The following is a 27,990-nucleotide window of genomic DNA, read 5'->3' on the forward strand; positions in this document are numbered from 1 at the left end:
AACCATTGTATACATGATAATAAGTATAGTTTGGCAATAATATATATTCCCTATCAGTACTGTGGTATCATCTGTGTATTATATTTATATATTCTCTAGCAGTACTGTGGTATTATGTGTGTAATATATCTATATATTCTCTATCAGTACTGTGATATCATGTGTGTAATATTTTTTATATTCTCTATCAGTACTGTGGTATCATGTGTGTAATATATCTATATATTCTCTATCAGTACTGTGGTATCCTGTGTGTAATATTTTCTATATTCTTTATCAGTACTGTGGTATCGTGTGTGTAATATATATATATATATATATATATATATATATATATATATATATATATATATATATATATATATATATCTATCTACCAGTACTCTTGTGTAATTTGTGTAATATATATACTGTATATCATAACATTATGATTACTCCAGATAGTGTATTTTCTCCAAGAGGTAATTAACATTAACAGGAAAGCCTATTTCTCAGATAATGTTCTGAAAATTTGTTTTATACATTCTTATCTTCCTATAGATTCTCAGAAAATTCCCATTCACAGTCATGTATATTAGTGTGTGTCCAAACTACATCCCTTCAGGTGTCCAAAATATAATTATGTAGTATTAAAAAATGTATCACTACAATCTGAGGTAGTTACCAAGTTATCACTTCCATATTCTATGTATTTGTATCAGTGATTCCATCCCCATATCAGTCATAAGGGGCCATGATTGTGACCAGATTAATAGACTGAGCAAGAAGTGTTTTATTTTGCACTATATAGAGAAGTGTTTTACACTGTTCAAAATTGTTATCTTAGTGCTTTTTATATGGAATTATGGAATAAATGGAAATCATTCTACTTACTATAGCAGAAGCTGTCAGATGTGATATAAAGTAAGAAGGGACCTAAACCCTATAATTATATAAGAGATTATTGGTGGGAGACACTGCACCACTAAGGTAAATGTAATACAACATTGTTTAAAAAATATAGAACACTAACTAGTTAACAATGACCTAAGGAGAGACGTCCTTCCCCCCTGTGTTACATTCTCACATATATCTTCTATTACTACTGATCACATTATCATTTTCATTGTAATAGATTGTTTGGGAAAACTAGATATAAATAAATATTTGTTCTAAACGATTTTTTCTTGTCACAACATTAGTGAGGACTGAGAGAGTCTTCAATACTGAGATCATTTATCTTTCCTCCCTGTAATAGTAACACTTTGTCCTGGGAGAGCTCCTCATAGAGAAACATATAAAATAAGGAAAAAGGATGAGAATAACTGGGATAATTTACTGGTATTTATACCGATGTCATCTCTTTATCATGTGTGAATAATACATATTTGCTTTAAATTGAATAATGGTAACAACAGACAGATCTGCCTATACTAGGAAGCATTTTAGAATTATCACAGTAAAGAAATATAAAAACAATGGTTAACTTAACTGGATAAATTATTACAGGGCCATCATATGATAAATGTCAGCAAATAGCTTAATTATTGCTTCACTATAAACCATGCACCCAATTTTCTTCATAATATGATATGTCTATTAATAGAGATGGTTATATACTCTAAAGTCCAAACACTATATTGCGGAATTACCCCATATTATTTATATATATATATATATAGTATACAATATAAGTTATACTATATATAAAATAATATATTGAGTGACTCCAGAGTGCCCTCTTAAGTGAACTTATTGACTATTTTGTTCAAGGGAGCACCACCTACAACTAAATATGTAAACTGCTTCATTAATAGTGAGTAGGTGATGAGTCAATTATCTCCTGTGCGGATATATCACAGCTTTGTGTCTTGTAAGGATATACAGAGAAAGCCTTCACAGTGTTTATTAAGAATGTATGTAGGTAATTTTAATTCTACTTTTAATACCTTGGTATCTTTCCCATATTATTAGCGACTTACTCAGTGTTCTTCATCTGATTTTGTAAATCTGTTCTTGGCTGGTCGAAGATGTACAAGATCTGAGCCTTTATCTTGAGGATAACGTGTATTTATTGCATAATACTTTATATTATGGCTTATTTTTAACAGTGAATCACATTGAAATCAGAGTTAGGGCTGCCTAGACAATACATAGATACATAAAAAACAAAAGGTCTACTTGTTGACATAACAGGAAGTCAGATACTATGATAATCTAATTAGAATGCAAGATTTTACCATGAGTCAAGGTCTAATTAGAATTTTCTTTTATAGTAATTGATATTAGAAATGTGTATACATCATTTACATGCTAAGAAAGTGAGAGGCCTGGAAAGAAACAGTCTGAGAATATATTTTGGTCATCCTAGGACCTATTGCAGAGAGATGGGGAGGAATGACTATAAATAGGCAGTATCAGCCCAGTGTTAGTGAGTTGGTGGCTGCAGAGCTGGAAGGATGGAATAGTTAGAAAGATCAGGAAAGAAAGTGATAGAAGCAGAAATCACCAGAGTAAGGTAATTTTATTGATACATAAACACAATTGTGCATATATTATGTTGTAGACATTGTATTGTTATATATGTGTGGTGCGTCTATGTCTTTGCAAAGTTTGTATTGTTAGCACTGCAACCTAACATAATTATAATTATTAGGGTAATCATTTGTTCTTTTTATATTCTGTAATTTGTATTATCATCAGTAAATATTGAAAAACAAGATTTCTATCCTCATTTTGATCTGTTTTTCTTCTGATGTAACAGTGAGTATGTGGAGAGTACTTAATCTCCTATAGGGATGTATCACAGCTTATTGTCATCTGTGAGTGTACAGATAAGTCTCCACAGTTTTATTTATGAATATATGTGGCAATATACACAAGAATAAAAACAATTGCAAATGGTTGGGTCATAATTGCTTGTGTATAAAATATATTTGTCTTCTGTACACAACATTACTTTTGTTAAAGTAGATTAATTATTGTATAAGGCTTCTAAATATTAACAAACTTTTTTCTCTTAGGTGAATTAATGAACAGGATCACACTAAAAACAGAAGACATTTTGGGAAAGGACTTTGTACTCTAAACATGAGTGTTCCAAAAGAATAGTCTCATCTATATGTCATACAGACTACAAACATCAGTTCTTCATAAACTCTTTCGAATTCTCACAATCTTATTTTATTTTTTAATAGAAGAAACCTTCTACAAATAAGTTGCTGGTAACTAATACGCTAGAAGTCCTATCTATGCTCTGAATGTCACAAAGTTTTTACTTGTAAATCACAACTACATCAGAGGACTCACACAAGAATGAAGCCATATAAATGCTCTGAATGCTACAAGTGTTTTACCAAAAAGTCAAATCTTGATGCACATCAGAGGATTCACACAGAAGAGAAGCCATTCAAATGCTCTGAATGTATCAAGTGTTTTTCCCAGAATTCACATCTTGTTGCACATCAGAGGATTCACACAGGAGAGAAACCATTTGAATGCTCTGAATGTAGCAAGTGTTTTACCCAGAATTCACATCTTGTTGCACATCAGAGGATTCACACAGGAGAGAAACCGTTTAAATGCTCTGAATGTAGCAAGTGTTTTACAAAGAATTCAAGTCTTGTAAGACATGAGATCATTCACACAGGAGAGAAACCATTCAAATGCTCTGAATGTAGCAAGTGTTTTACCCAAAAATCAGATCTTGTAAAACATCACAGGATTCACACATGAGAGAACCCATTTAAATTAACCATTAACACAATTTTTTCTCTTAGGTGAATTAATGAACAGGATCATACTAAAAACAGAAGACATTTTGGGAAGGACTTTGTACTCTGAACATGAGTGTTCCAAAAGTATAGTCTCATCTACATGTCATAAAGACTACAAACATCAGTTCCTAATAAACTCTTTTGGATTTACACAGTCTTATTTTTTTTTTTAATAAAAGAAACCTTCTACAAATAAGCTGCTGGTGAATAATGTGCTAGAAGCCCTGTCTATATTCTGAATGTCTCAAAAGTTTTGCTTATAAATCACATCTGACCATACATCAGAAGACTCACACAAGAATGAAGCCATTTAAATGCTCTGAATGCTACAAGTGTTTTACCAAAAAGTCAAATCTTGATGCACATCACAGAATTCACAGGGAAGAGAAATCATATAAATGCTCTGAATGTAGCAAGTGCTTTACCAAAAATTCAAGTCTTGTAAGACATGAGAGGATTCACACAGGAGAGAAACCATTCAAATGCTCTGAATGTAGCAAATGTTTTATTCAAACGTCATCTCTTGAAAACAATTGGAAGATCCAGACAGAAGAGAAATTATTTTAATGCTCTGAATGTACCAAGTGTTTTACTCATAATTCATGTTTTCTTGCACATCAGATGATTCACATAAGAGACAAACCATTTAAATACTCTTACTGTAGCACGAGTTTTACCCACAAGCCAGCTCTTATACAGCATCAGAGGATTCACACAGGAGCAGCAAGTGTTAAATTGAAAGAAGAGCACTTGTCACTCACCAGAAGATTCATACACAAGAGTCACCCTGAGGATCTGAATGTAGCATATGTATCATAAGCAAGTTATGTTGTTCTATCACCATAATATCCATATAGGGGATATGCAGTTTTATTTTTTTTTCAATCTGGCAAGTGTTATATATAACATCAAGGCCATGTTATATGTCAGAGAAGACTAGAGTGGTCTGGCAAGGGGACTTGGGGGCATTTTCCATCTGGAATGGTCTAACTGTAATGATCTAGGGCTGCACTACACAATCACACAATGACAATGGGGCAGCCCTTCCTGAGCTCTGTAATATACTACTGCTCTGCTCATGCAGGTAAAGGGACTAGGAGAATAAAGAACGTTCTATACAGAAGAGAGTTCCAGCAGCTCTTCTCAGTACTGGGATTCCTTCTATGACAGGCAGAGCTATGAATACTGAACATATCTAAACTAACACTGCACACTGCCATGTTCCACACTACATGTGCTCCCATTGGTCTCTGTTACATCTCCTTAATGTTTCCCTCATACCGTTCAATCGCTATCTTGGTTGCTGTATCCCCTAATAACCAATCAGATCATCACATTTGTTGTTTTTATGACACCAGAGTACTAATAGCTGATATCTAGTTTCTACGGGTTACAGCAAATCCTTGTTCTTCACACCATGTTATTAAATAAGCCTCAAGGAAGAGACATTGCTCCCCAGTCTACTTGTATTTTATTAGTTATCTAAATCATACAGCGCTGACCTGTATATAGACTGAAGAACAATGCTCACACAATATCTGTAATTACCATTTATTTTACTGGCGGCTGTTTCTATAACACTTGTTGTTGAATAAAATCTGATCATGATACATGTGGAAAATCTGTTTTTGATTGTGGAACTAACATCTTTTTTCAGTATTAATTAATATTGTGCACTCTGCTATATATTAGGAAGATGGAACCAGGTGTGATATTTATGGGGTTGTGTGATGCTGATAATATGAGAGCCAATAATAAAAACACTGCAAAGACCAGTTATCATTATTATCATACAGCAAATGTATTAGAGGGATGTAGTAGAAATGTCTACAATGAATTTGAAGAAGCTTTGAAATGTAAAATGTCTAAATCATAATGTTGACTTAGATAATGTCTACACTGTTATAATGTTGACCAAAATAATGTCAGCACGGTAATAATGTCTTCACATTTAAAATGTCGACACACATTATGTCTACACATCCAAAATGTCAACATCTAAAATGTGGACACATAACGTTGCTGACATGTTTATAATGTCTACACTCTTGTAATGTCGACATAACTAATATCTACACATACATAATGTCGCCCTGTGAAATTTTGACACATGACATGTCGAACAGGTTTACAATGTTGACATTATATAGTTAAATTGTCAACCTCATATAGGAAAATGTACAAGATATTTGGCAAATTACAATCATTGTATTGCAGACACATGCAGCCATGTATGTTTATTGTCAGTCATATTTTCTGTATTTTCTTAATGATGTGTTGTCCTGGTATTTTATTGACAAAATTAAAATCATTCTATTCTTCCTATTGTAGAAATGAATGCACTAAATCTATGTGACTGTTATATGTCGCAAAAAAATTAACACAACCATTTATTTCCTCTAAAATGCCACGACCATGTCTATCCTTATAACTGTAAAGTAGATGACAACCAAAGAAGACTTTATTGACTTTAGTTTAGTGCATATAATAAAGGTAATAACTAGGACGGCCTGCAAATAATTTAAAGTTTTTTAACTTATAGGAAAATGTGCAGGATGTTTTGCAAACTACAATTCATTACAGCTGATGCTCATACAGTCATGTCTGCTCATTGTCAGCCATCTTCTTAATGATCATGTGTTGTCATAGCATCTTATGTGACAAAATTAAAATCACTCTAACCCTGTTATTGTATAAATGGATGAAGCAAATGTTTGCAACTGTTATATGTCAAAACAAAAAAAAAGAATCTAGCGCAACCATTTAATTCCTCTAAAAATCCTATGGCTACTCTAATTACTGTAAAGTAATTGACAACCAAAGAATACTGTATTGACTTTAGTTTAATACATCTATTAAATATTTCTAACTCATATGACCTGTAAAGAATGTAAAGTTTTATTATTTGGACTAACAGCAATGAAACACAGTACACCCCATAATTCATTTTTTTGTAATTATGATTATTTTCCAGTCTGCCATTAGCATGTGCAGTACAGTACGGAAGACAGGACATAGATATAACAGGGACATACAAGGCAGACAAAATACACGCAGACATGAAAATAAAGGGTTTAGAGGACCCTGCTCAAAATAGAGCTTACATTGCAAATGTGGAGTGGAGATTGGGACAGTTGTTAAGGTTCATTAGTGTGAATAGTATTATTGGGAATAAGGTGAGCTCTAAAAAGAGATGGGCGTTCAGAGCCGTCAATGATTTGACGGCTGTGGGAAAGTCTGATAGGGCATGGTAGGGAATTCCATAAGTGGGGAGCAGCACGGGAGAAGTCTTGTAGGTGGGAGTGAGAGGAGGGTACCAGAGACAAGACAAAGAACAGGTCAGAGGTAGCTCTAAGAAGGCAGGAGGGAGAGTATTTTGATATGGAATTTGAGTTGTTTGATGGGGTGGTATTGTTGAGGGCTTTGTAGATAAGGGGGAGTAATTTGAACTGGATTCTGGAGGACTCAGGGATACAGTATAGGGATTTGGAAAGTGGTTCAGCAGATGTGGATCGGTGAGAGAGGAAGATCAGTCTTGCAGCAACATTAAGAAGGAATTGAAGTGTGGATACATGGATATTGGAAATGTCAGATAGCATTAGGTTTGCTCTAGTTAAGACCAGAGATTATCAGAGAATGGATACGAGTTTTAGTAGTCAACACTGGGAGAGAGTCTGGGTATGAAGAATAAAACAGAGAACCGGTTCAAGTGTGACACCAAGGCAGCGGTCTTGGTAGACTGAGGAAAGTTTGTTGTTATTGACAGTGAGGGAGCTTTGAGGGGAGATGGTGACTCTGGCAGGAGGAAAGATGATAAGCTCTATTTTTGTAGATGGCAGAAAGACAGTGTGTTTCCTAAGAAAGTACAAAATGACAGAGGTCAGTGGAAGAGATATAGATTCAGGTGTCATCGGTGTAGAGGTTGTACTAGAGGCCGAATGAGCAAACTAGTGCTCCAAGTAAAGAGGTGTACAATGAAAAAGTAAAGGGCCAAGAAAAGAGCCTTATGGGAGCCCATCAGATAGTGGGAGTAGAGGGGATGATGTGCCAGAGGTAGTAACACTTAAGGGGAAGTATGATAGGTAGGAAGTGACCCAGAAAAGAACTGTATCATAGCAAAATATATATATATATATATATATATATATATATATATATATATATATATAATCATCCAAAATGGCGCTCCCTGCAATTTAGCTGCCTAATTACCTCAAAGAATGCCACTTCATTTAACCTTATACATAATACAATAAAGGTACGGAAGGCGCATAAAGCAAGTTCAACACAGAAAAAACTGAATACTGTAAAAAATCATCCATAATGTCCACCACAAAAAGTCACTTCTTTTAAATCCAATAATGGAATTTTCTTAATAGTTGTTGTCAAAACAGATATCTCATGAAGGGACTTTGCTTGTCTTATGATGTCTCCAAACGGTAATAGTCACATGCAATTTGAAAAAATAAATAAAAACTGGGTTAGCAATTGGGTTAGCAATCACAAACTCTATACCCAGAAACACCAAACACCGTGTGTTCGCTAAGCACCAGTCAGAAACACCGCCACACGTGTTTAGTAAACAAAAATAAAATGAACTGGATCACTTACATGGCCTAAAAGCAATCCACTCATTGGTATTAATTCCACAACAGATTCTCTTGTTGGTTCATTACCCAGTCATGATATATAGAAAGAGAAAAAATATATAAAGAGAATCTGGCTTGTGCTCCCACCTATGCCAATTTGCTTTTGGGTTGGTGGGAGAGTATGTGTTTAACGCTCAGAACGAAAAATACACAAATCACATAAGCCTGTGGCTACGCTACATTGATGATGTTTTATTATTATGGGATAGTCAGGACTCTCTCTTTCAGGAACTTGTAATGACTCTTAATACTAATGATATAAATCTCAAGTTAACCTCAGAAATCAATGAGATGGCAATCAACTTTTTGGATCTTACAATCACGAAGACTAATGATGGAAGACTAGATACGGCTATATACCATAAAAAGACAGCCACTAATAGTCTCCTACATTTCACAAGTTCTCATTTCCCCCCGGTGGTTAGGGTGGGGTCCCAAATAGGGAGCTATTAGGAGTCAAAAGAAATTGCTCTGATAAAACAGTGTATACACAAAGAGCTGATGAATTGAAGAAAAGATTTCTTTATCAGGGATATAGCAAAAAGGTGATTAGACAGGCAGAGAAGGCTGTCATAACAAGAGATAGAGAATCTCTTATATACCCTCCCCCCAACATTAAGATGAGGATACAACATAATGATATCAGAATGATAGGCACCTATTGCACTAAATGGAAGAACATATTAGCCATCTTCCAAAAACATTGGCATGTCCTCATGTCAGGTGAGGACCTCCGCAAAATTCTTAATGATAAGGTACTAATTACATGGAGAGGTTCAAGTAACCTTAAGGACCACTTATTTACAGTTCACTACAGCCACAGTGGCAACAATTATCAACAAGACCTAAAGGTTTTTTTCGTTGCGGAGTCTGTAAAGCATGCCAATATGTGATTCCAACTAAAGAATATACAGACAAATTACAGCAGAGGTGGAGTATAGAACAATTCATTAATTGTAACACACCCAACATAATATATTGTTTAACTTGTCCCTGCCAACTCAAGTACAAAGGAATGACCAGCAGACCGTTCAAGAGGAGAATTCTTGAACACGTGGGGAATAAACGTAATGCCATTAAAGACAGGGCCAACTCGAGGCCACTGTCTACAGTAGCGAAACATTTTCTACAACATAATAAGAACGATCCTAAATATCTTAGGGCATATGCCATGGAACAAATAAATTTAGGTCTCAGCGGAGGAGACATACAAACTGAGCTCCTCAAACATGAAACTAAAAAAATCTTCTTGATGGGGAGTCTTATCCCTAATGGCTTGAATGACAATAGTAACTATATGGTGTTTGCCTAATAAGGAGTGATAGCACGCTTTTATAGTTAGACTCAAATATAGAATCACTATACATGTATAAAAACTGCACTGAGAATTTTTGTCATGAATAATAAATCATTGCTATACATTATGTAATGCAATTCATTTTTCTTTTTGCACTTCCTATGCCGTATTTCTGAATCAGCCTGAGTTTCAGAATCAGTCCTAATTTTCATTCATGTTTTTATCACTTTTGCACTTTATAGGGTGCATTCTTAGCATAATTTAGTACAAAGTACTAATTTCTTAATTGTTTATATTTTTCTTTTATGTTTCACTTAGTTTGTTTTTCACTTTGGCCATGTACCACACCAATAAGATGGATTTAATACTTAATTTACAACACTTTAATAATATTAGTAAATATTAAATAATAAAATAACAAACAATAATAATAGCTTTTATTAAATATCACTTCCAACACCATATATCGCATCATCACTATATATTATAAAATGCAATCTATAGGATTTTAAACATAATTTGCAATGCAACGTGATTGCTTATACATCATTATAAAAACAAAATTAGACACTCTATGTATACTGTCACTCAGCTATTTATACAAGATCCATTATGAAGGTTAAATAAACCTGATAGATTGGCAAGAATCCAGGATTTATAAGCAACTGAGCTCTTCCATATATAACCCACAAAGTAAAATCATCTTACTAAGAAATCCTGTATAGTCTCAAGTCATCAAATTACTTTTTGTCACTCACCGGACCGTGAGTGCCTCTTCTCGGACATTTAGGAACCGTGGCCGTCCTCCATCCTGAGGGTCTGCGCATGCGCAGCCCTTTCCAAACCTTCAGTGTATGTTCCTTTAACTTAATTGGCAGATCAGGCAACCTCCCTATATTAAGCACCTGTGGTCAACACCACGTTGCCTGATCTTGGAGTCTCATTCCCCATGAGTCTCTGAAGGTGTTCCTGTGTTTCCTTGTTTATTCAGCCCTGCTGATTCCTGTGGTTTCCAAACCACTTCTACCTCTGTGGTTTCCAAACCACTTCTGCTGCTGTGGTTCCCATACCACTTCTACCATCTACTGTATCATCGTGACTGTGAGCTGATTCCTATCCGCTGCCTCCGTGCACTACAGTCTTCTAATCACTTCAACTCTACCATGTATCATTGGGACTGTTAGCTGATGCCTATCCGCTGCCTCCGTGCATTACAGGCTTCAACCACATCCACTCACCTGTTCATGATTGTGACTGCCAGCTGATTCCTATCCGCTGCCTCCGTGCACTACAGGCTTCAACCTGCAACTCGTCTGTGTTTCATCATCGTGACTGTTTGGCTGATTCCTATCCGCTGCCTCCGTGCACTACAGTCTTCAACCTGCAACTCGTCTGTGTTTCATCATCGTGACTGCTAGCTGATTCCTACCCGCTGCCTCCGTGCACTACAGTCTTCAACCTGCAACCCGTCTGTGTTTCATCGTGACTGTTTAGCTGATTCCTATCCGCTGCCTCTGTGCGCTTCAGTCTTCAGTCCTTGTCTACTCTACCGTGTTTCCTTGAGTCTGCTGCCACTATTGCTACCCGCTACTCTCCGTGATCATCTGTTCCAGTTCAACTCTGCTCCGGTGTCCCATCGTTACTGCACCTGCTAGTTGCTATTGGTTACCTCCGTGTTCCCGCAGAGACCCGCTGCTGTTACTTCTCAGCGCTACTCATCCATCTACTGCTGATCCGCTCTCCACGCCTTCCTGTGTTCCCTGCTGGTCTACCTACCTGTGCGCTGCACCTGCTAGACCCCTGCTTCACCCATCCAGGGACTTGTATCCTGCTGGCCTCCTGCCCTTCAGGTATCTCTGCACTCCTGTCTGACTGCCTTCTCCTGAACCACGGTATGCATACTTCCCATTGACTGTGCTGTGTATTGCATACCTTGCTGGACTGTGTTGGTTCTCCTCTGGAGTGTACTATCCGCTGAGTCTATTGCCATCATTGACTGTGTTGGTTCTCCTCTGGAGTGTACTATCTGCTGACTCTACTGCCATCATTGACTGTGTTATCTCATGCCGGATTACTTCAAGAGACTTTCTATATTGGCAGTGTTGTTCAGTCATTTATACATTTATATTGTGCATATTACTGTGGATCAAAGTCAAGGTGCCCGTGTATATATTGTGTTGCAGTCTCTCCCCGTGCACCTCCTCACATATATATTCAGTAGTACAACTTGCTAGTAGCAGACCACTGACTCCTGTTTACAGTTTCACCTGTTCCAGTATCCTCTCACATAGCAGTGGTACAACTTGCTAACGCAGACCACTGACTCCCCGGATACCTCCACTTGGATTCCATTCCTTCACTCAGACAGCGGTACAACTTGCTATCCGCAGACCGCTGACTCTCATCACCTCCTCGTTTCTGTTGGACATTCCTCCTCACTATAGCAGTGGTACAACTTGCTACCGCAGACCACTGACTACCTTCACGTGTCCTTTGTCCATACAGTTCCTCGTGTATTACTACCTCCATATTGCCAGTGCTGCTAGTCATAGACTTTCCTGAGCATCTCATCATCTGCTATTTCCTGTTCCGTGATCACCCTGCTACCAGAGTACCATATTACCACCTATACTGCTCTGGTAAGCCTATCACCTGGTGATCCCTGGGTAAAGACTCCTAGTGCCCGTGACAGTAAGATCAGGCCATGACAGACCCAGATACGGAACCTACTGCTAAAGAGATGCTGCAGCATCTGGTCAGCCGTGTGGAGCAACAGGATGCTCGCCAACAGCTGTTACTTCAATGTTACCAATCGTTAACCTCCCAAGGAACATCTGGACAGACTGTTACAGCTAATATTGAAGCTCCTGTGCTTTCCTCCGTTTCCCCAGTGCCATCCCAGGTGTCTACAGCTCCTACGCTTCACCTGCCTACTCCGTCAAAATATGACGGGGACCCCAAAACTTGTAGAGGTTTCCTTAACCAATGTTCAGTCCATTTTGAACTCCAACCTCAAAATTTTTCTACCCATCGTTCCAGAGTGGCCTATCTTATCTCATTGTTTTCCGGACAAGCCCTGGCTTGGGCCTCCCCTCTGTGGGAAAGAAACGATCCAATTCTACAAGATAGTGCCAAATTCATTTCCACGTTCCGAAGTGTGTTCGATGAACCAGGTCGTGTGACCTCCGCTGCTTCCAGCATTCTTCGTTTACGACAAGGCTCCAATACAGTAGGACAGTATGTCATTCAATTTAGGATCTTAGCCTCTGAACTTCAGTGGAATACTGAAGCATTAGTTGCCGCCTTCTGGCAGGGGCTCTCCGATAAAATTAAAGATGCACTGACTACCCAAGAGCTTCCTTCGTCACTAGAAGATTTGATCTCTCTTTGCCACCGTGTAGATATGAGATTTCGTGAAAGAGAGTCTGAGAAAACAACGGCTGTTAAAGCACCTCTTCGTTCAAATCCTCAATTTCGTCCAGCTCCATCCTCTGTGATTCCCATGGAGATAGGACGTTCCAAATTATCTTCAGAGGAGAGGAAACGAAGAGTAAAGAATAGACTCTGTATCTATTGTGCTGATTCCACGCATACACTCAGCTCTTGCCCTAAGAGATCGGGAAATGCCAGGCCCTAACTAGTTCTGGAGAGGTGAAGTTAGGGTCCCTGGAGTCCTCTCCATTGTCTATGAAATCTAAAGTCTGCGCCTTTGATGTGACTATCTCCCTTGCTACCAAATCTTTTGAGTCACAGGCATTGATTGATTCCGGAGCAGCAGGAAATTTCATTTCTAAATCACTAGTGAATCAATGGTCCCTACCAGTGATCACTTTAAAAACACCCATTACTGTGACGGCTATAGATGGATCACGTCTCATCAATGGTCTCATCACCCAGAGTACGTCTCCAGTAACCCTTCAGATTGGTGTACTACACCATGAAGAAATTTCGTTTTTAATTCTTCCAGTTACGACAAGTCCGATTGTCTTAGGCCTTCCATGGCTTCAGTGTCACTCTCCCCAGATTGACTGGCGCACTCCTCAAGTTACGTCTTGGGGGTCTGAATGTCACCATCGTTGTCTTTCTCAAGTGACTCCTCTTAAAGTACAGCAATCTTCCATCACATCTTCCTCCCCGGGACTCCCTCCTCAGTATGCTTTATTTGCCGATGTGTTTGATAAAGCTCAGTCTGAACGTCTTCCTCCTCATCGTTCTTGGGATTGTCCGATCGACCTTCTACCTGGCAAGACTCCTCCCAGGGGCCGGGTCTATCCTCTCTCGTTGCCTGAAACTCAAGCCACATCTGAGTACATACAGGAGAATCTCCAGCGTGGCTTCATTCGACCTTCCACCTCTCCCGCTGGAGCTGGGTTCTTCTTCGTCAAAAAGAAGGATGGATCATTACGCCCTTGTATAGATTTTCGTGGACTCAACGCCATTACTATTAAGAATCGGTATCCCATTCCGCTGATCACTGAGCTATTTGATCGCATCAAGGGAGCTCGGATATTTACTAAGTTGGATCTTCGTGGTGCCTACAATTTAATTAGAATCCGTTCCGGTGATGAATGGAAGACCGCGTTTAACACCAGAGATGGGCATTACGAATATTTAGTAATGCCCTTCGGGCTGTGTAATGCCCCCGCTGTTTTCCAAGGTTTCATCAATGAGATCTTTCGGGACTTATTATATGTATGTGTCGTTGTCTACCTGGACGACATATTGATCTTCTCACAGGACCTGCCTTCTCATCACCAACATGTGGCAGAGGTCCTCTCCAGACTGCGGAAAAACTCATTGTTCTGTAAATTGGAAAAATGTTCATTCGAATTACCCCAGATTCCATTCTTGGGGTATATAGTTTCCGGAGTTGGCCTGAAGATGGATCCAGACAAAGTAAATGCTGTACTACATTGGCCTCAGCCAACTACTCTTCGTGCCATCCAGCGTTTTTTAGGTTTTGCCAATTACTATAGACGCTTCATTCAAGACTTCTCGTCCATTGCATCTCCTATTGTGGCCCTGACTCGTAAAGGGGCTAATACTAAGCAATGGTCATCTGAGGCTCTCCAAGCCTTCCAAATTCTCAAAGAGTCCTTCTCGTCTGCTCCCATTCTTCGACAGCCTGATGTGACACTTCCCTTCTTCCTAGAAGTAGATGCCTCTAATGTGGGCTTAGGAGCCATTCTCTCCCAACGCTCGGAGCAACAAAAATTACATCCTTGTGCCTTCTACTCTCGGGGTCTTCTGCCCGCCGAGAGAAATTACACTATCGGGGACAAGGAGTTGCTGGCCATCAAAGCTGCATTAGAGGAATGGAGATACTTGTTGGAAGGAGCTCGTCATCCGGTGACGATCTTCACAGATCATAAGAACTTGTCATATTTGCAATCTGCTCAATGCTTGAACCCTCGTCAAGCAAGATGGTCTCTTTTCTTTTCCCGTTTTGAATTAATTATAACCTTCAAACCAGCCGCTAAGAACAAGAAAGCTGACGCTCTATCTCGAGCTTTTGTGACGTCCTCTGATGTAGAAGAGGTTCCCAACCATGCTATTCTAGACCCCAAATGTATTTCTCTGGCTGCTTCATCCACCAAAATGCTACCATTTGGGAAGACCCTCGTGCCTCCTACCCTGAGGAGGAAAATCCTTTCGTGGTACCATGCCTCTCGTTTTTCTGGACACGCCGGTGAACATAAGACCTTTGAGATGCTCTCTCGAAGTTACTGGTGGCCTTCAATGAGGAGAGACGTCAAAGAGTTTATTGCTTCCTGTGATTTATGTTCTCAGTTCAAATCCTCCCGCAGAACTCCAGCAGGGTTGCTGCGACCACTACCCATTCCGTCCAAGCCTTGGACCCATATTAGTATGGATTTCGTTACTGATTTGCCACCAAGTAAGAATCACAATACTATTTGGGTAGTGGTAGACAGATTTTCGAAGATGGCTCATTTCGTCCCTCTGTCCGGTTTACCTTCTTCGTCTACTTTGGCTGAACACTTCATTAAAGAAATCTTCCGCATCCATGGATGTCCGTCTGAGATTGTGTCAGATAGAGGAGTACAATTCGTTTCCAGATTCTGGCGGGCCCTTTGTAAAACTTTGGGCATACGATTAGCTCTCTCATCGTCTTACCATCCGCAATCTAACGGACAAACGGAACGAGTCAATCAAGATCTTGAGACTTTTATTAGGATGTTTTCTTCAGCCAACCAAGACAACTGGGTAGAATTGCTCCCTTGGGCTGAATTCGCCCATAACAACATGTACCATGAGTCATCATCCAAAACTCCATTCTTTGTGGTCTACGGTCACCATCCGTCTTTTCCGGAATTTCCTGCCCTCCCACCCACCCAAGTTCCTGCTGTGGAGACTACTTGTCAGACCTTCAAAAATATCTGGTCTCAGGTCAAGACCTGTTTAAAGAAGACATCTAACAAATATAAGTCTTTCGCAGATAAGAAGAGGCGGGCTATTCCACCACTAAAAATTGGAGATCGGGTTTGGTTATCTACCAAAAATATTCGTTTGAAGGTTCCATCTATGAAATTCGCTCCTCGTTTTATTGGTCCATATAGGATCATTCAAGTTATCAATCCAGTATGCGTTAAACTTCTTCTTCCTAAGAATCTTCGGATTTCCAATGCCTTCCATGTGTCCTTACTCAAACCTCTCATTATCAACCGCTTCTCGACTCCTCCCTCAGCACCGCAGCCAGTTCAAGTTCATCAGGAGGAGGATTTCGAGATTACTGAGGTATTGGATGCAAAAATTTCGCGAGGAATCCTCCGTTTCCTCGTTCATTGGAAGGGCTTTGGTCCTGAAGAACGTTCATGGATCAAAGCTGAAGATCTTAATGCTCCTGCTCTTCTGAAGAAGTTTTATTCCAAAAATCCGGACAAGCCCGGTTCCAGGCGTTCTGTGCCCACCTTTAAAAGGGGGGGTACTGTCACTCACCGGACCGTGAGTGCCTCTTCTCGGACATTTAGGAACCGTGGCCGTCCTCCATCCTGAGGGTCTGCGCATGCGCAGCCCTTTCCAAACCTTCAGTGTATGTTCCTTTAACTTAATTGGCAGATCAGGCAACCTCCCTATATTAAGCACCTGTGGTCAACACCACGTTGCCTGATCTTGGAGTCTCATTCCCCATGAGTCTCTGAAGGTGTTCCTGTGTTTCCTTGTTTATTCAGCCCTGCTGATTCCTGTGGTTTCCAAACCACTTCTACCTCTGTGGTTTCCAAACCACTTCTGCTGCTGTGGTTCCCATACCACTTCTACCATCTACTGTATCATCGTGACTGTGAGCTGATTCCTATCCGCTGCCTCCGTGCACTACAGTCTTCTAATCACTTCAACTCTACCATGTATCATTGGGACTGTTAGCTGATGCCTATCCGCTGCCTCCGTGCATTACAGGCTTCAACCACATCCACTCACCTGTTCATGATTGTGACTGCCAGCTGATTCCTATCCGCTGCCTCCGTGCACTACAGGCTTCAACCTGCAACTCGTCTGTGTTTCATCATCGTGACTGTTTGGCTGATTCCTATCCGCTGCCTCCGTGCACTACAGTCTTCAACCTGCAACTCGTCTGTGTTTCATCATCGTGACTGCTAGCTGATTCCTACCCGCTGCCTCCGTGCACTACAGTCTTCAACCTGCAACCCGTCTGTGTTTCATCGTGACTGTTTAGCTGATTCCTATCCGCTGCCTCTGTGCGCTTCAGTCTTCAGTCCTTGTCTACTCTACCGTGTTTCCTTGAGTCTGCTGCCACTATTGCTACCCGCTACTCTCCGTGATCATCTGTTCCAGTTCAACTCTGCTCCGGTGTCCCATCGTTACTGCACCTGCTAGTTGCTATTGGTTACCTCCGTGTTCCCGCAGAGACCCGCTGCTGTTACTTCTCAGCGCTACTCATCCATCTACTGCTGATCCGCTCTCCACGCCTTCCTGTGTTCCCTGCTGGTCTACCTACCTGTGCGCTGCACCTGCTAGACCCCTGCTTCACCCATCCAGGGACTTGTATCCTGCTGGCCTCCTGCCCTTCAGGTATCTCTGCACTCCTGTCTGACTGCCTTCTCCTGAACCACGGTATGCATACTTCCCATTGACTGTGCTGTGTATTGCATACCTTGCTGGACTGTGTTGGTTCTCCTCTGGAGTGTACTATCCGCTGAGTCTATTGCCATCATTGACTGTGTTGGTTCTCCTCTGGAGTGTACTATCTGCTGACTCTACTGCCATCATTGACTGTGTTATCTCATGCCGGATTACTTCAAGAGACTTTCTATATTGGCAGTGTTGTTCAGTCATTTATACATTTATATTGTGCATATTACTGTGGATCAAAGTCAAGGTGCCCGTGTATATATTGTGTTGCAGTCTCTCCCCGTGCACCTCCTCACATATATATTCAGTAGTACAACTTGCTAGTAGCAGACCACTGACTCCTGTTTACAGTTTCACCTGTTCCAGTATCCTCTCACATAGCAGTGGTACAACTTGCTAACGCAGACCACTGACTCCCCGGATACCTCCACTTGGATTCCATTCCTTCACTCAGACAGCGGTACAACTTGCTATCCGCAGACCGCTGACTCTCATCACCTCCTCGTTTCTGTTGGACATTCCTCCTCACTATAGCAGTGGTACAACTTGCTACCGCAGACCACTGACTACCTTCACGTGTCCTTTGTCCATACAGTTCCTCGTGTATTACTACCTCCATATTGCCAGTGCTGCTAGTCATAGACTTTCCTGAGCATCTCATCATCTGCTATTTCCTGTTCCGTGATCACCCTGCTACCAGAGTACCATATTACCACCTATACTGCTCTGGTAAGCCTATCACCTGGTGATCCCTGGGTAAAGACTCCTAGTGCCCGTGACACTTTTACAATGAAAGATAGGTAGGACCAATCGAACAACTCTAATATAAATGAGCCCCCGTGTACACAACGATACTAACAAACTATGTCACGGTACCACGTGACATATCACGTGACACGGAGGACCAATTACAAAGCTTTAATAGAAATGAGCACCCGAATCCCTAATCCTGCTGATACAATTACGTCACATTAGCGGTGGATCTTTCCCCTTTATAGAGCCAATCTCAACCGACCATCGGGTTGCCTTGTTAAAGCTCAAAAGTGAAACGCGCGTCGGCGTTACGCTGAACCTGCTGTTCTATGTCCATTATGTTATTTATTAGGCTGATAGTTATTGTATATTAGCTTAGGAGAGCAGGATCCAGTCAATAATATTTCTTAACACTGAGGGAGTCTATTAAGGGGTAATACGATACTACCAGCCACTCGGATATATCATTATTAGATACCTGCTCACAGATACTATTACAGGGACGAGCAGTTGTTCTAGCGTGCTATATTGTATCCTATAACCAGACTAATACTTACCTGTTTAGATACTACGTACAATAAGCACATTACAATCCTTAGCAAATAGAATGGCTATGCACCAATTACACCCCTTATTATATAGACCACATGTAACTTAATATTCACCTCTGCTTACTTTAATTTATCAATATACCACACGGATCCCTTCCTGTCCCCCTTGATACGATTATCTATTCAGGGAGTAAGTACAGGATCTCCTACATGCTGAATAGTATTTTCTGCAAGTATAATATATGTAATTTATCTTATCAGAAGAATTGGAACAATATTATGAACAACAAGCCACCATGGTAGAGTTTTACCTTTTAACTGATTAATTATTAGGTTCGCAAACATTTCAATCATTTTTTAATATTTTGCTTTGGCATTTTTAATAATTTATCAATAGAGTTTTTGATTTTATTATTCATTATAAGACTACAACAAACAAGTATTTGTACAAAAGAGTGCCCTCTGTATACTAATTTATCTTTCTCTTTCTTTAACAATAGATATCTTAACCTTACAAGGTTTTACATAATAACAGACCTTAAGCAATTGTTTTTGAAGCTGAAATACAATAGATTGTCACATCAATCAAACCAAACATATCTGTCCTTGAATTTCATAGGTCAACAGAGGAGAATCTCCTTGAAGACTTGCAGCGGTTTCAACGAGACACAGATAGGGACATAGATTATTTGAACAGAGAACTCTAAGAGCTAAACAACTCAGATCTTAAAAAAGGAAAATAATCTTAGGATCAGGCACATACCTGAAACTACATCCAAGTGTGACCGTTTCTCATAAGTATGAATGAGAGATCAGTATGTAGTGCAATATTGTCAGAAAAAAGAATACAAACATATAAATTATATTGGTGCCCACCTTACAGAACACACTACTATGCTCAGTGTTGGCCCTACTACCCTGGCGAGTCACCCTCATAGCTGTTATAACCTTAAGATACCGGATGGCTTATAAAAAAACTAAACTACATTCTGTATATAATCTTTCTCACTGTGTGATAAATACAAAACTGTGTGTGTCTACAGTAAACTTTTTACTCTATTTTCTATCCCCTCATGGGGGGTCCCTACATACACAATTTAGTTTGCAGGACCCTCTCCCCTGACAGGAGACATATTACAGAAATATATAAATCCCCCTTGTTGGTTGAACAAGGGAATATGATAACCCTGACCTCACACTGTGCTCTCCTTTATCATAGTGTGTCACTGCCTCCGTTAGTTTACTTACCTTTGTATTGTGTTCTTCTCTTCTGTTTATCTCTTTTCTATTTTCTGTTTTCTCATCTTCTGTTCTATTTTCTTTCTTGTCTGTCACACGCTCCTCTCCTCTGTGAGTCTTGTTGTCAGGTATGATGACATCACTGTCACACGTGCCTCTCCTCTGTGAGTCTTGTTGTCGGGCATGATGACGTCACTGTCACACGCTCCTCTCCTCTGTGAGTCTTGTTGTCGGGCATGATGACATCACTGTCACACGCTCCTCTCCTCTGTGAGTCTTGTTGTCAGGTATGATGACATCACTGTCACACGTGCCTCTCCTCTGTGAGTCTTGTTGTCGGGCATGATGACATCACTGTCACACGCTCCTCTCCTCTGTGAGTCTTGTTGTCAGGTATGATGACATCACTGTCACACGTGCCTCTCCTCTGTGAGTCTTGTTGTCGGGCATGATGACATCACTGTCACACGTGCCTCTCCTCTGTGAGTCTTGTTGTCGGGCATGATGACGTCACTGTCACACGTGCCTCTCCTCTGTGAGTCTTGTTGTCAGGTATGATGACATCACTGTCACACGCTCTTCTCCTCTGTGAGTCTTGTTGTCAGGTATGATGACATCACTGTCACACGCTCTTCTCCTCTGTGAGTCTTGTTGTCAGGTATGATGACATCACTGTCACACGCTCCTCTCCTCTGTGAGTCTTGTTGTCAGGTATGATGACATCACTGTCACACGCTCCTCTCCTCTGTGAGTCTTGTTGTCAGGTATGATGACATCACTGTCACACGTGCCTCTCCTCTGTGAGTCTTGTTGTCAGGCATGAGGACGTCACAACTCACGCCCGACAATCAGTGGAATGCAATGGAGCGGAGAGAAGGGGAGGAGGCTGCCGGGCGACACCGCAATCAGGTAATTTTTTTTTCAATCACCCGCAGCAATTTTGTTGTTTTTGGCTGGTGCCCCCCACCCCCTGCGACTTGCGCTGAACCCCCAGGAGACTGCTGGGCCCTAGGCAGGTGCCTAAGTTGCATAGTGGTAAATCCGGCCCTGCACAGGAGGTCCGCTAGTCCTGATAGCAATTGTATAGCAAACTATCTGCCTCAGTGTAATTAATAGCAAACTGTATTAAAAGTCAAACAATTAATGTGTTCTGAATATTACAATGAAAAACCATTACTTAGCAATAAATATTTTTACTTTTTATTAGATCTTTTAGATTATTTAACTGGTAGTTAGTTTTTTTTATCTCTAACTGTTGCCTTTTACCAATGTAGACTTGTGGCTGAATGAGGATCATCTGTTTATCTGCTGCCGCTGATTTACGTGTTTATTTAGTTCATCTGACACATGTGATACATCGACGCTCCCATTGTATTTATGTGATGTAATGTGACACATTGTTGCTTCCACTTAGGTTATTGTGACACATATATGTGATACATTTAGTTGTGCCTCTTGTCACAGTTGTTTCGTCTATTCTTGTTTAAATTACATTGGTTGATTATTCTAATCAGAGTTTCTCTGTTCTCACAAATTTGTACATACTCTGATAATCTGTTCTTTACTCTGAGCTGTTATTATTCCATACGTGATTATCTGTTTTACTGATATTTTGCTGGTAGAAAGAAGTCAGATCCATTAATACATGTAAAGAAAAAACTTTTAATACTTATATATGTTCTGAATTTTATATCTTAAATATCAAAGAGGTTTGCAGCAATCCTTACAAAGTTGGACATTCGTCTTTCCGTTGTACAGGTGATTAGTGATCAGTTGGGATGAATACATCACATATAAATACTGAGACTGTGTCACCTGGATTCATCCTTCTGATGAAAGTCCAACAGCACAGAAACGTGTCAGGTTCTTACTACAGTCTCCATAAGGATTGGTCACATTATTCTCAGAAGTAGATCTCTGCTTTCAGCATTTATGAAATTCGATATCTATGATGAGCCTATTTTTCCCTGTTATTTTAAGGCAGAACTCTGGTAATTGAAGGGTTTTAGATCTCAACATTTATCACCTGTAGACTGACTGTCTGTTTTCAATCCCAGATTCCATGAATGACATTGCACAGTGAACCCAGGTGACATTAAGTTACCTGATATATGATCATTGTTAACAGCTAGTTCTAATAATTGTATACATAAATCTTTCAATCATGTTCCTGAGGGTGCTATCATCTGCTTTATAACAATTGAAAGGAGTTTTCTTTATTGTGTATTAAATAGATTTGATAGTTATAAATGAGGTTCTGCTATATGTATGATTCTGGCTTTATTTAGATGAATATCCTCAATAATCTGCATTTACAATTTTATTTATATTAAATAATTTACTTATATCTTTTGTTATTGTGTAATTTTAACAATGAATAAAATTAATATCAGAGTTACTGCTGATATGTACAATAGGACATTCTGCTCACACTGTCTGCCTACACAATAGACAAATCCTAAACGAAAGGTCCAGACTGTGCTGATCTAATTAGAATGTGAGATTTTAACACCTGCCAAGGTCTAATTAGTATTTTCCTTTGAAGTCAGTGACCTTAGGAATGTTTATACCTCATTTACTTGTCAATGAGATTTACATGAGAGACCCGGAGACAAACAGTCTGAGAACCTTCTGGTCATCCTGGGAACTATTGAAGAGAGATGGGGAGGAATGACTATAAATAGGTAGTATCAGTCCAGTGTTAGTGAGTTGGTGGCTGGAGAGCTGGAAGGAGGGAAATCTTCAGACTAAAGTAATTATATTATACATAAGAATATACTGATATATACACAAACATTTATAAGTGTTATATTATAGATATTGTATTGTACATATGGGATGTGTTTTTGTCTTAGCAATGTTTATATAGTTATTATTACAATCTAACAGCATTATAATTATTAGAGTACACTACTGTGCATTGTATATTCTGCACATTGTATTATCTATTAGTAAATATTACATTGTAAAACAAAGCTGGGTTACATGTGTTGAACTTTAAATATCCTGATAATACACTGTACATTATATGTGTCTGCTTTCTCCTATGGTTTCAGTGTAGTTAGATATACATGAACCATTACGTTTGTAATATATACACAAGCATATTTATGGACATTTCTAGATTTTCACCTAAATTGTATGCATCATATATGAAAGGACAGGAATAATTTAGTTCTCCCATAATCCTAAAAATCAACTTTTGTTGCACATTTAGTTAAGATTAAGGCCAAATAGTTTTATGAGTCAACCATTGTATACATGATAATAAGTATAGTTTGGCAATAATATATATTCTCTATCAGAACTGTAGTATCATGCCTGTACTATATCTATATATTCTCTATCAGTACTGTAGTATCATGTGTGTATTATATCTATATATTCTCTATCAGTACTGTGGTATCATGTTCATAATATATCTATATATTCTCTATCAGTACTGTAGTATCATGTGTGTAATATATCTATATATTCTCTATCAGTACTGTGGTATCATGTGTGTAATATATCTATATATTCTCTATCAGTACTGTGGTATCATGTATGTAATATATCTATATATTCTCTATCAGTACTGTAGTATCATGTGTGTATAATCTACTATATAAATGCCTAGTGGCGTGTATGGAAAAAAACAACAAGCTGCAGCGCCACCTGCTGGGCAGAGTTATACACTCTATCAGTACTGTGGTATTATGTGTGTAATATATCTATATATTCTCTATCAGTACTGTGGTATCATGTGTGTAATATATCTATATATTCTCTATCAGTACTGTGGTATTGTGTGTGTAATATATATATATATATATATATATATATATATATATATCTACCAGTACTCTTGTGTAATTTGTGTAATATATGTACTGTATATCATAACATTATGATTACTCCAGATAATGTATTTTCTCCAAGAGGTAATTAACATTAACAGGAAAGCCTATTTCTCAGATAATGTTCTGAAAATTTGTTTTATATATTCTTATCTTCCTATAGATTCTCAGAAAATTCCTATTCACAGTCATGTATATTAGTGTGTGTCCAAACTACATCCCTTCAGGTGTCCAAAATATAATTATTTAGTATTAAAAAATGTATCACTACAATCTGAGGGAGTTACCAAGTTATCCCTTCCATATTCTATGTATTTGTATTAGTGATTCCATCCCCATATCAGACATAAGGGGCCAAGAGTGTGACCAGATTAATAGACTGAGCAAGAAGTGTTTTATTTTGCACTATAGAGAAGTGTTTTACACTGTATTGAAAATCGTTATCTTAGTGCTAGTTACATGGAATAAATGGAAATCATTCTACTTACTATAGTAGAAGCTTTCAGATGTGATATAAAGTAAGAAGTTACCTGAACCCTATAATTATATAAGAGATTATTGGTGGGAGACACTGCACCACTAAGGTAAATGTAATACAACATTGTTTAAAAAATGTAGAACACTAATTAGTTAACAATGACCTAAGGAGAGACGTCCTTCCCCCTGTGTTACATTCTCACATATATCTTCCATTACTACTGATCACACTTCATTTTCATTGTAATAGATTATTTGGGAAAACTAGATATAAATAAATATTTGTTCTAAACGATTTGTTCTTGTTACAACATTAGTGAGGACTGAGAGAGTCTTCAATACTGAGATCATTTATCTTTCCTCCCTGTAATAGTATCACTTTATCCTGGGAGAGCTCCTCATAGAGAAACATATAAACTAAGGAAAAAGGATGAGAATAAATGGGATAATAACTGGTATTTATACCGATGTCATCTCTTTATCATGTGTGAATAATACATATTTGCTTTAAATTGAATAATAGTAACAACAGACAGATCTGCCTATACTAGGAAGCATTTTAGAATTATCACAGTAAAGAAATATAAAATCAATGGTTAACTTAACTGGATAAATTATTATAGGGCCATCATTTGATAAATGTCAGCAAATAGCTTAATTATTGCTTCACTATAAACCATGCACCCAATTGTCTTTATACTATGATATGTCTATTAATAGAGATGATTATGTACTCTAAAGTCCAAACATTATATTGCGGAATTACCACATATTATTTATATATATATATATATATATATATATATATATATATATATATATATATATACATAGTATATAATATAAGTTATACTATATATAAAATTATATATTGTGTGGCTCCAGAGTGACTTCTTAAGTGTACTTATTGACTATTTTGTTCACGGGAGCACCACCTACAACTAAATATGTAAACTGCTTCATTAATAGTGAGTAGGTGATGAGTCCATTATCTCCTGTGCGGATATATCACAGCTTTGTGTCTTGTAAGGATATACAGAGATAGCCTTCACAGTGTTTATTTAGAATGTATGTAATTTTAATTCTACTTTTAATACCTTGGTATCTTTCCCATATTATTAGCGCCTTACTCAGTGTTCTTTATCTGATTTCGTAAATCTGTTCTTGGCTGGTCGAAGATGTACAAGATCTGAATCTTTATCTTCAGGATAACGTGTATTTATTGCATAATACTTTATATTATGGCTTATTTTTAACAGTGAATCACGTTGAAGTCAAAGTTAGTGCTGTCTAGACAATACATACATAAAAAACAAAAGGTCCATTTGTTGACATAACAGGAAGTCAGATACTATGATAATCTAATTAAAATGCAAGATTTTACCATGAGTCAAGGTCTAATTAGAATTTTCTTTTATAGTAATTGATTTTAGAAATGTGTATACATCATTTACATGCCAAGAAAGTGAGAGACCTGGAAAGAAACAGTCTGAGAATATATTTTGGTCATCCCGGGACCTATTGCAGAGAGATGGGGAGGAATGTCTATAAATAGGCAGTATCAGCCCAGTGTTAGTGATTTGGTGGCTGCAGAGCTGGAAGGATGGAATAGTTAGAAAGATCAGGAAAGAAAGTGATAGAAGCAGAAATCACCAGAGTAAGGTAATTTTATTGATACATAAACACAATTGCGCATATATTATGTTGTAGATATTGTATTGTTATACATGTGTGGTGCGTCTATGTCTTTACAATGTTTGTATTGTTAGCACTGCAACCTAACAGAATTATAATTATTAGGGTAATCATTTGTTCTTTTTATATTCTGTAATTTGTATTATCATTATTCAATATTTAAATACAAGATTTCTTTCCTCATTTTGATCTGTTTTTCTTCTACTGTAATAGTGAGTATGTGGAGAGTACTTTATCTCCTATAGGGTTGTATCACAGCTTATTGTCTTCTGTGAGTATACAGATAAGTCTCCACATTTTTTTTATGTATATATGTGGCAATATACAGAAGAGCAAAAACAATTGCCAATGGTTGGGTCATATTTGCTTGTGTATAAAATATATTTGTCTTCTGTACACAACATTACTTCTGTTATAGTAGATTAATTAATGTAATAGGCTTATAAATATTAACACACTTTTTTCTCTTGGGTGAATTAATGAACAGGATCACACTAAAACCAGAAGACATTTTGGGAAAGGACTTTGTACTCTGAACATAAGTGTTCAAAAAGGATGTTGTCTCATCTACATGTCATACAGACTACAAACATCAGTTCTTCATAAACTCTTTCGAAATTCTCACAATCTTATTTTATTTTTTTAAAAAAGAAACCTTCTACAAATAAGTTGCTGGTAACTAATACGCTAGAAGTCCTATCTCTGCTCTGAAAACAAGTTTTTGCTTGTAAATCACAACTACATCAGTGGATTCACACAAGAATGAAGCCATACAAATGCTCTGAATGCTACAAGTGTTTTACCAAAAAGTCAAATCTGGTTGCACATCAGAGGATTCACACAGGAGAGAAACCATTTAAATGCTCTGAATGTAGCAAGTGTTTTGCCCAAAATTCACATCTTGTAAATCATTACATGATTCACACAGGAGAGAAACCATTTAAATGCTCTGAATGTAGGAAGTGTTTTAGTGACAATTCAACTCTTGTTGCACATCACAGGATTCACACAGGAGAGAAACCATTTAAATGCTCTGAATGTAGGAAGTGTTTTAGTGACAATTCATTTCTTGTTGCACATCAGAGGATTCACACAGGAGAGAAACCATTTAAATGCTCTGAATGTAGCAAGTGTTTTAATGAGAATTCACATCTTTTTGCACATCAGAGGATTCACACAGGAGAGAAACCATTTAAATGCTCTGAATGTAGCAAGTGTTTTGCGCAAAATTCACATCTTGTAAATCATCACATGATTCACACAGGAGAGAAACCATTTGAATGCTCTGAATGTAGTAAGTGTTTTAGTGACAAATCAACTCTTGTTGCACATCACAGGACTCACACAGGAGAGAAACCATTTAAATGCTCTGAATGTAGCAAGTGTTTTACCAAGAATTCAAATCGTGTAAGACATGAGAGGATTCACACAGGAGAGAAACCATTTAAATGCTCTGAATGTACTAAGTGTTTTAGTGACAATTCAACTCTTGTTGCACATAAGAAGATACACACAGGAGACAAACTATTTAAACACTCTGAATGTAGCAAGAGTTTTACCCACAAGCCAGCTCTTATGCAACATCAGATGATTCCCACAGGAGAGAAAACATTTAAATGGTCTTAA

At 38.3% G+C, this 27,990-nt stretch overlaps 1 protein-coding gene across 1 annotated transcript; it reads left to right on the plus strand.

Moving 5' to 3' along the window:
• Positions 1 to 2,777: 2,777 nt before the first annotated feature.
• On the plus strand, positions 2,778 to 27,990 carry LOC142149636 (uncharacterized). The gene is made up of 3 exons (XM_075204957.1): positions 2,778 to 2,801; positions 3,532 to 3,694; positions 27,191 to 27,990. The coding sequence occupies exons 1-3, from the start codon at positions 2,778 to 2,780 to the stop codon at positions 27,988 to 27,990; spliced, it is 987 nt and encodes a 328-aa protein (XP_075061058.1).

This window comes from Mixophyes fleayi, chromosome 4, assembly GCF_038048845.1.
Source record: "Mixophyes fleayi isolate aMixFle1 chromosome 4, aMixFle1.hap1, whole genome shotgun sequence".
NCBI lineage: Eukaryota > Metazoa > Chordata > Amphibia > Anura > Limnodynastidae > Mixophyes > Mixophyes fleayi.

Coding starts and splice junctions, on each gene's coding strand:
- LOC142149636 (XM_075204957.1), top strand. CDS start 2,778: ATGTATCACAGCTTATTGTCATCT. Junction 2,802..3,531: donor ATCACAGCTTATTGTCATCT/GTGAGTGTACAG, acceptor GTTGCACATCAG/AGGATTCACACAGGAGAGAA. Junction 3,695..27,190: donor AAAATCAGATCTTGTAAAAC/ATCACAGGATTC, acceptor ATCTGGTTGCAC/ATCAGAGGATTCACACAGGA.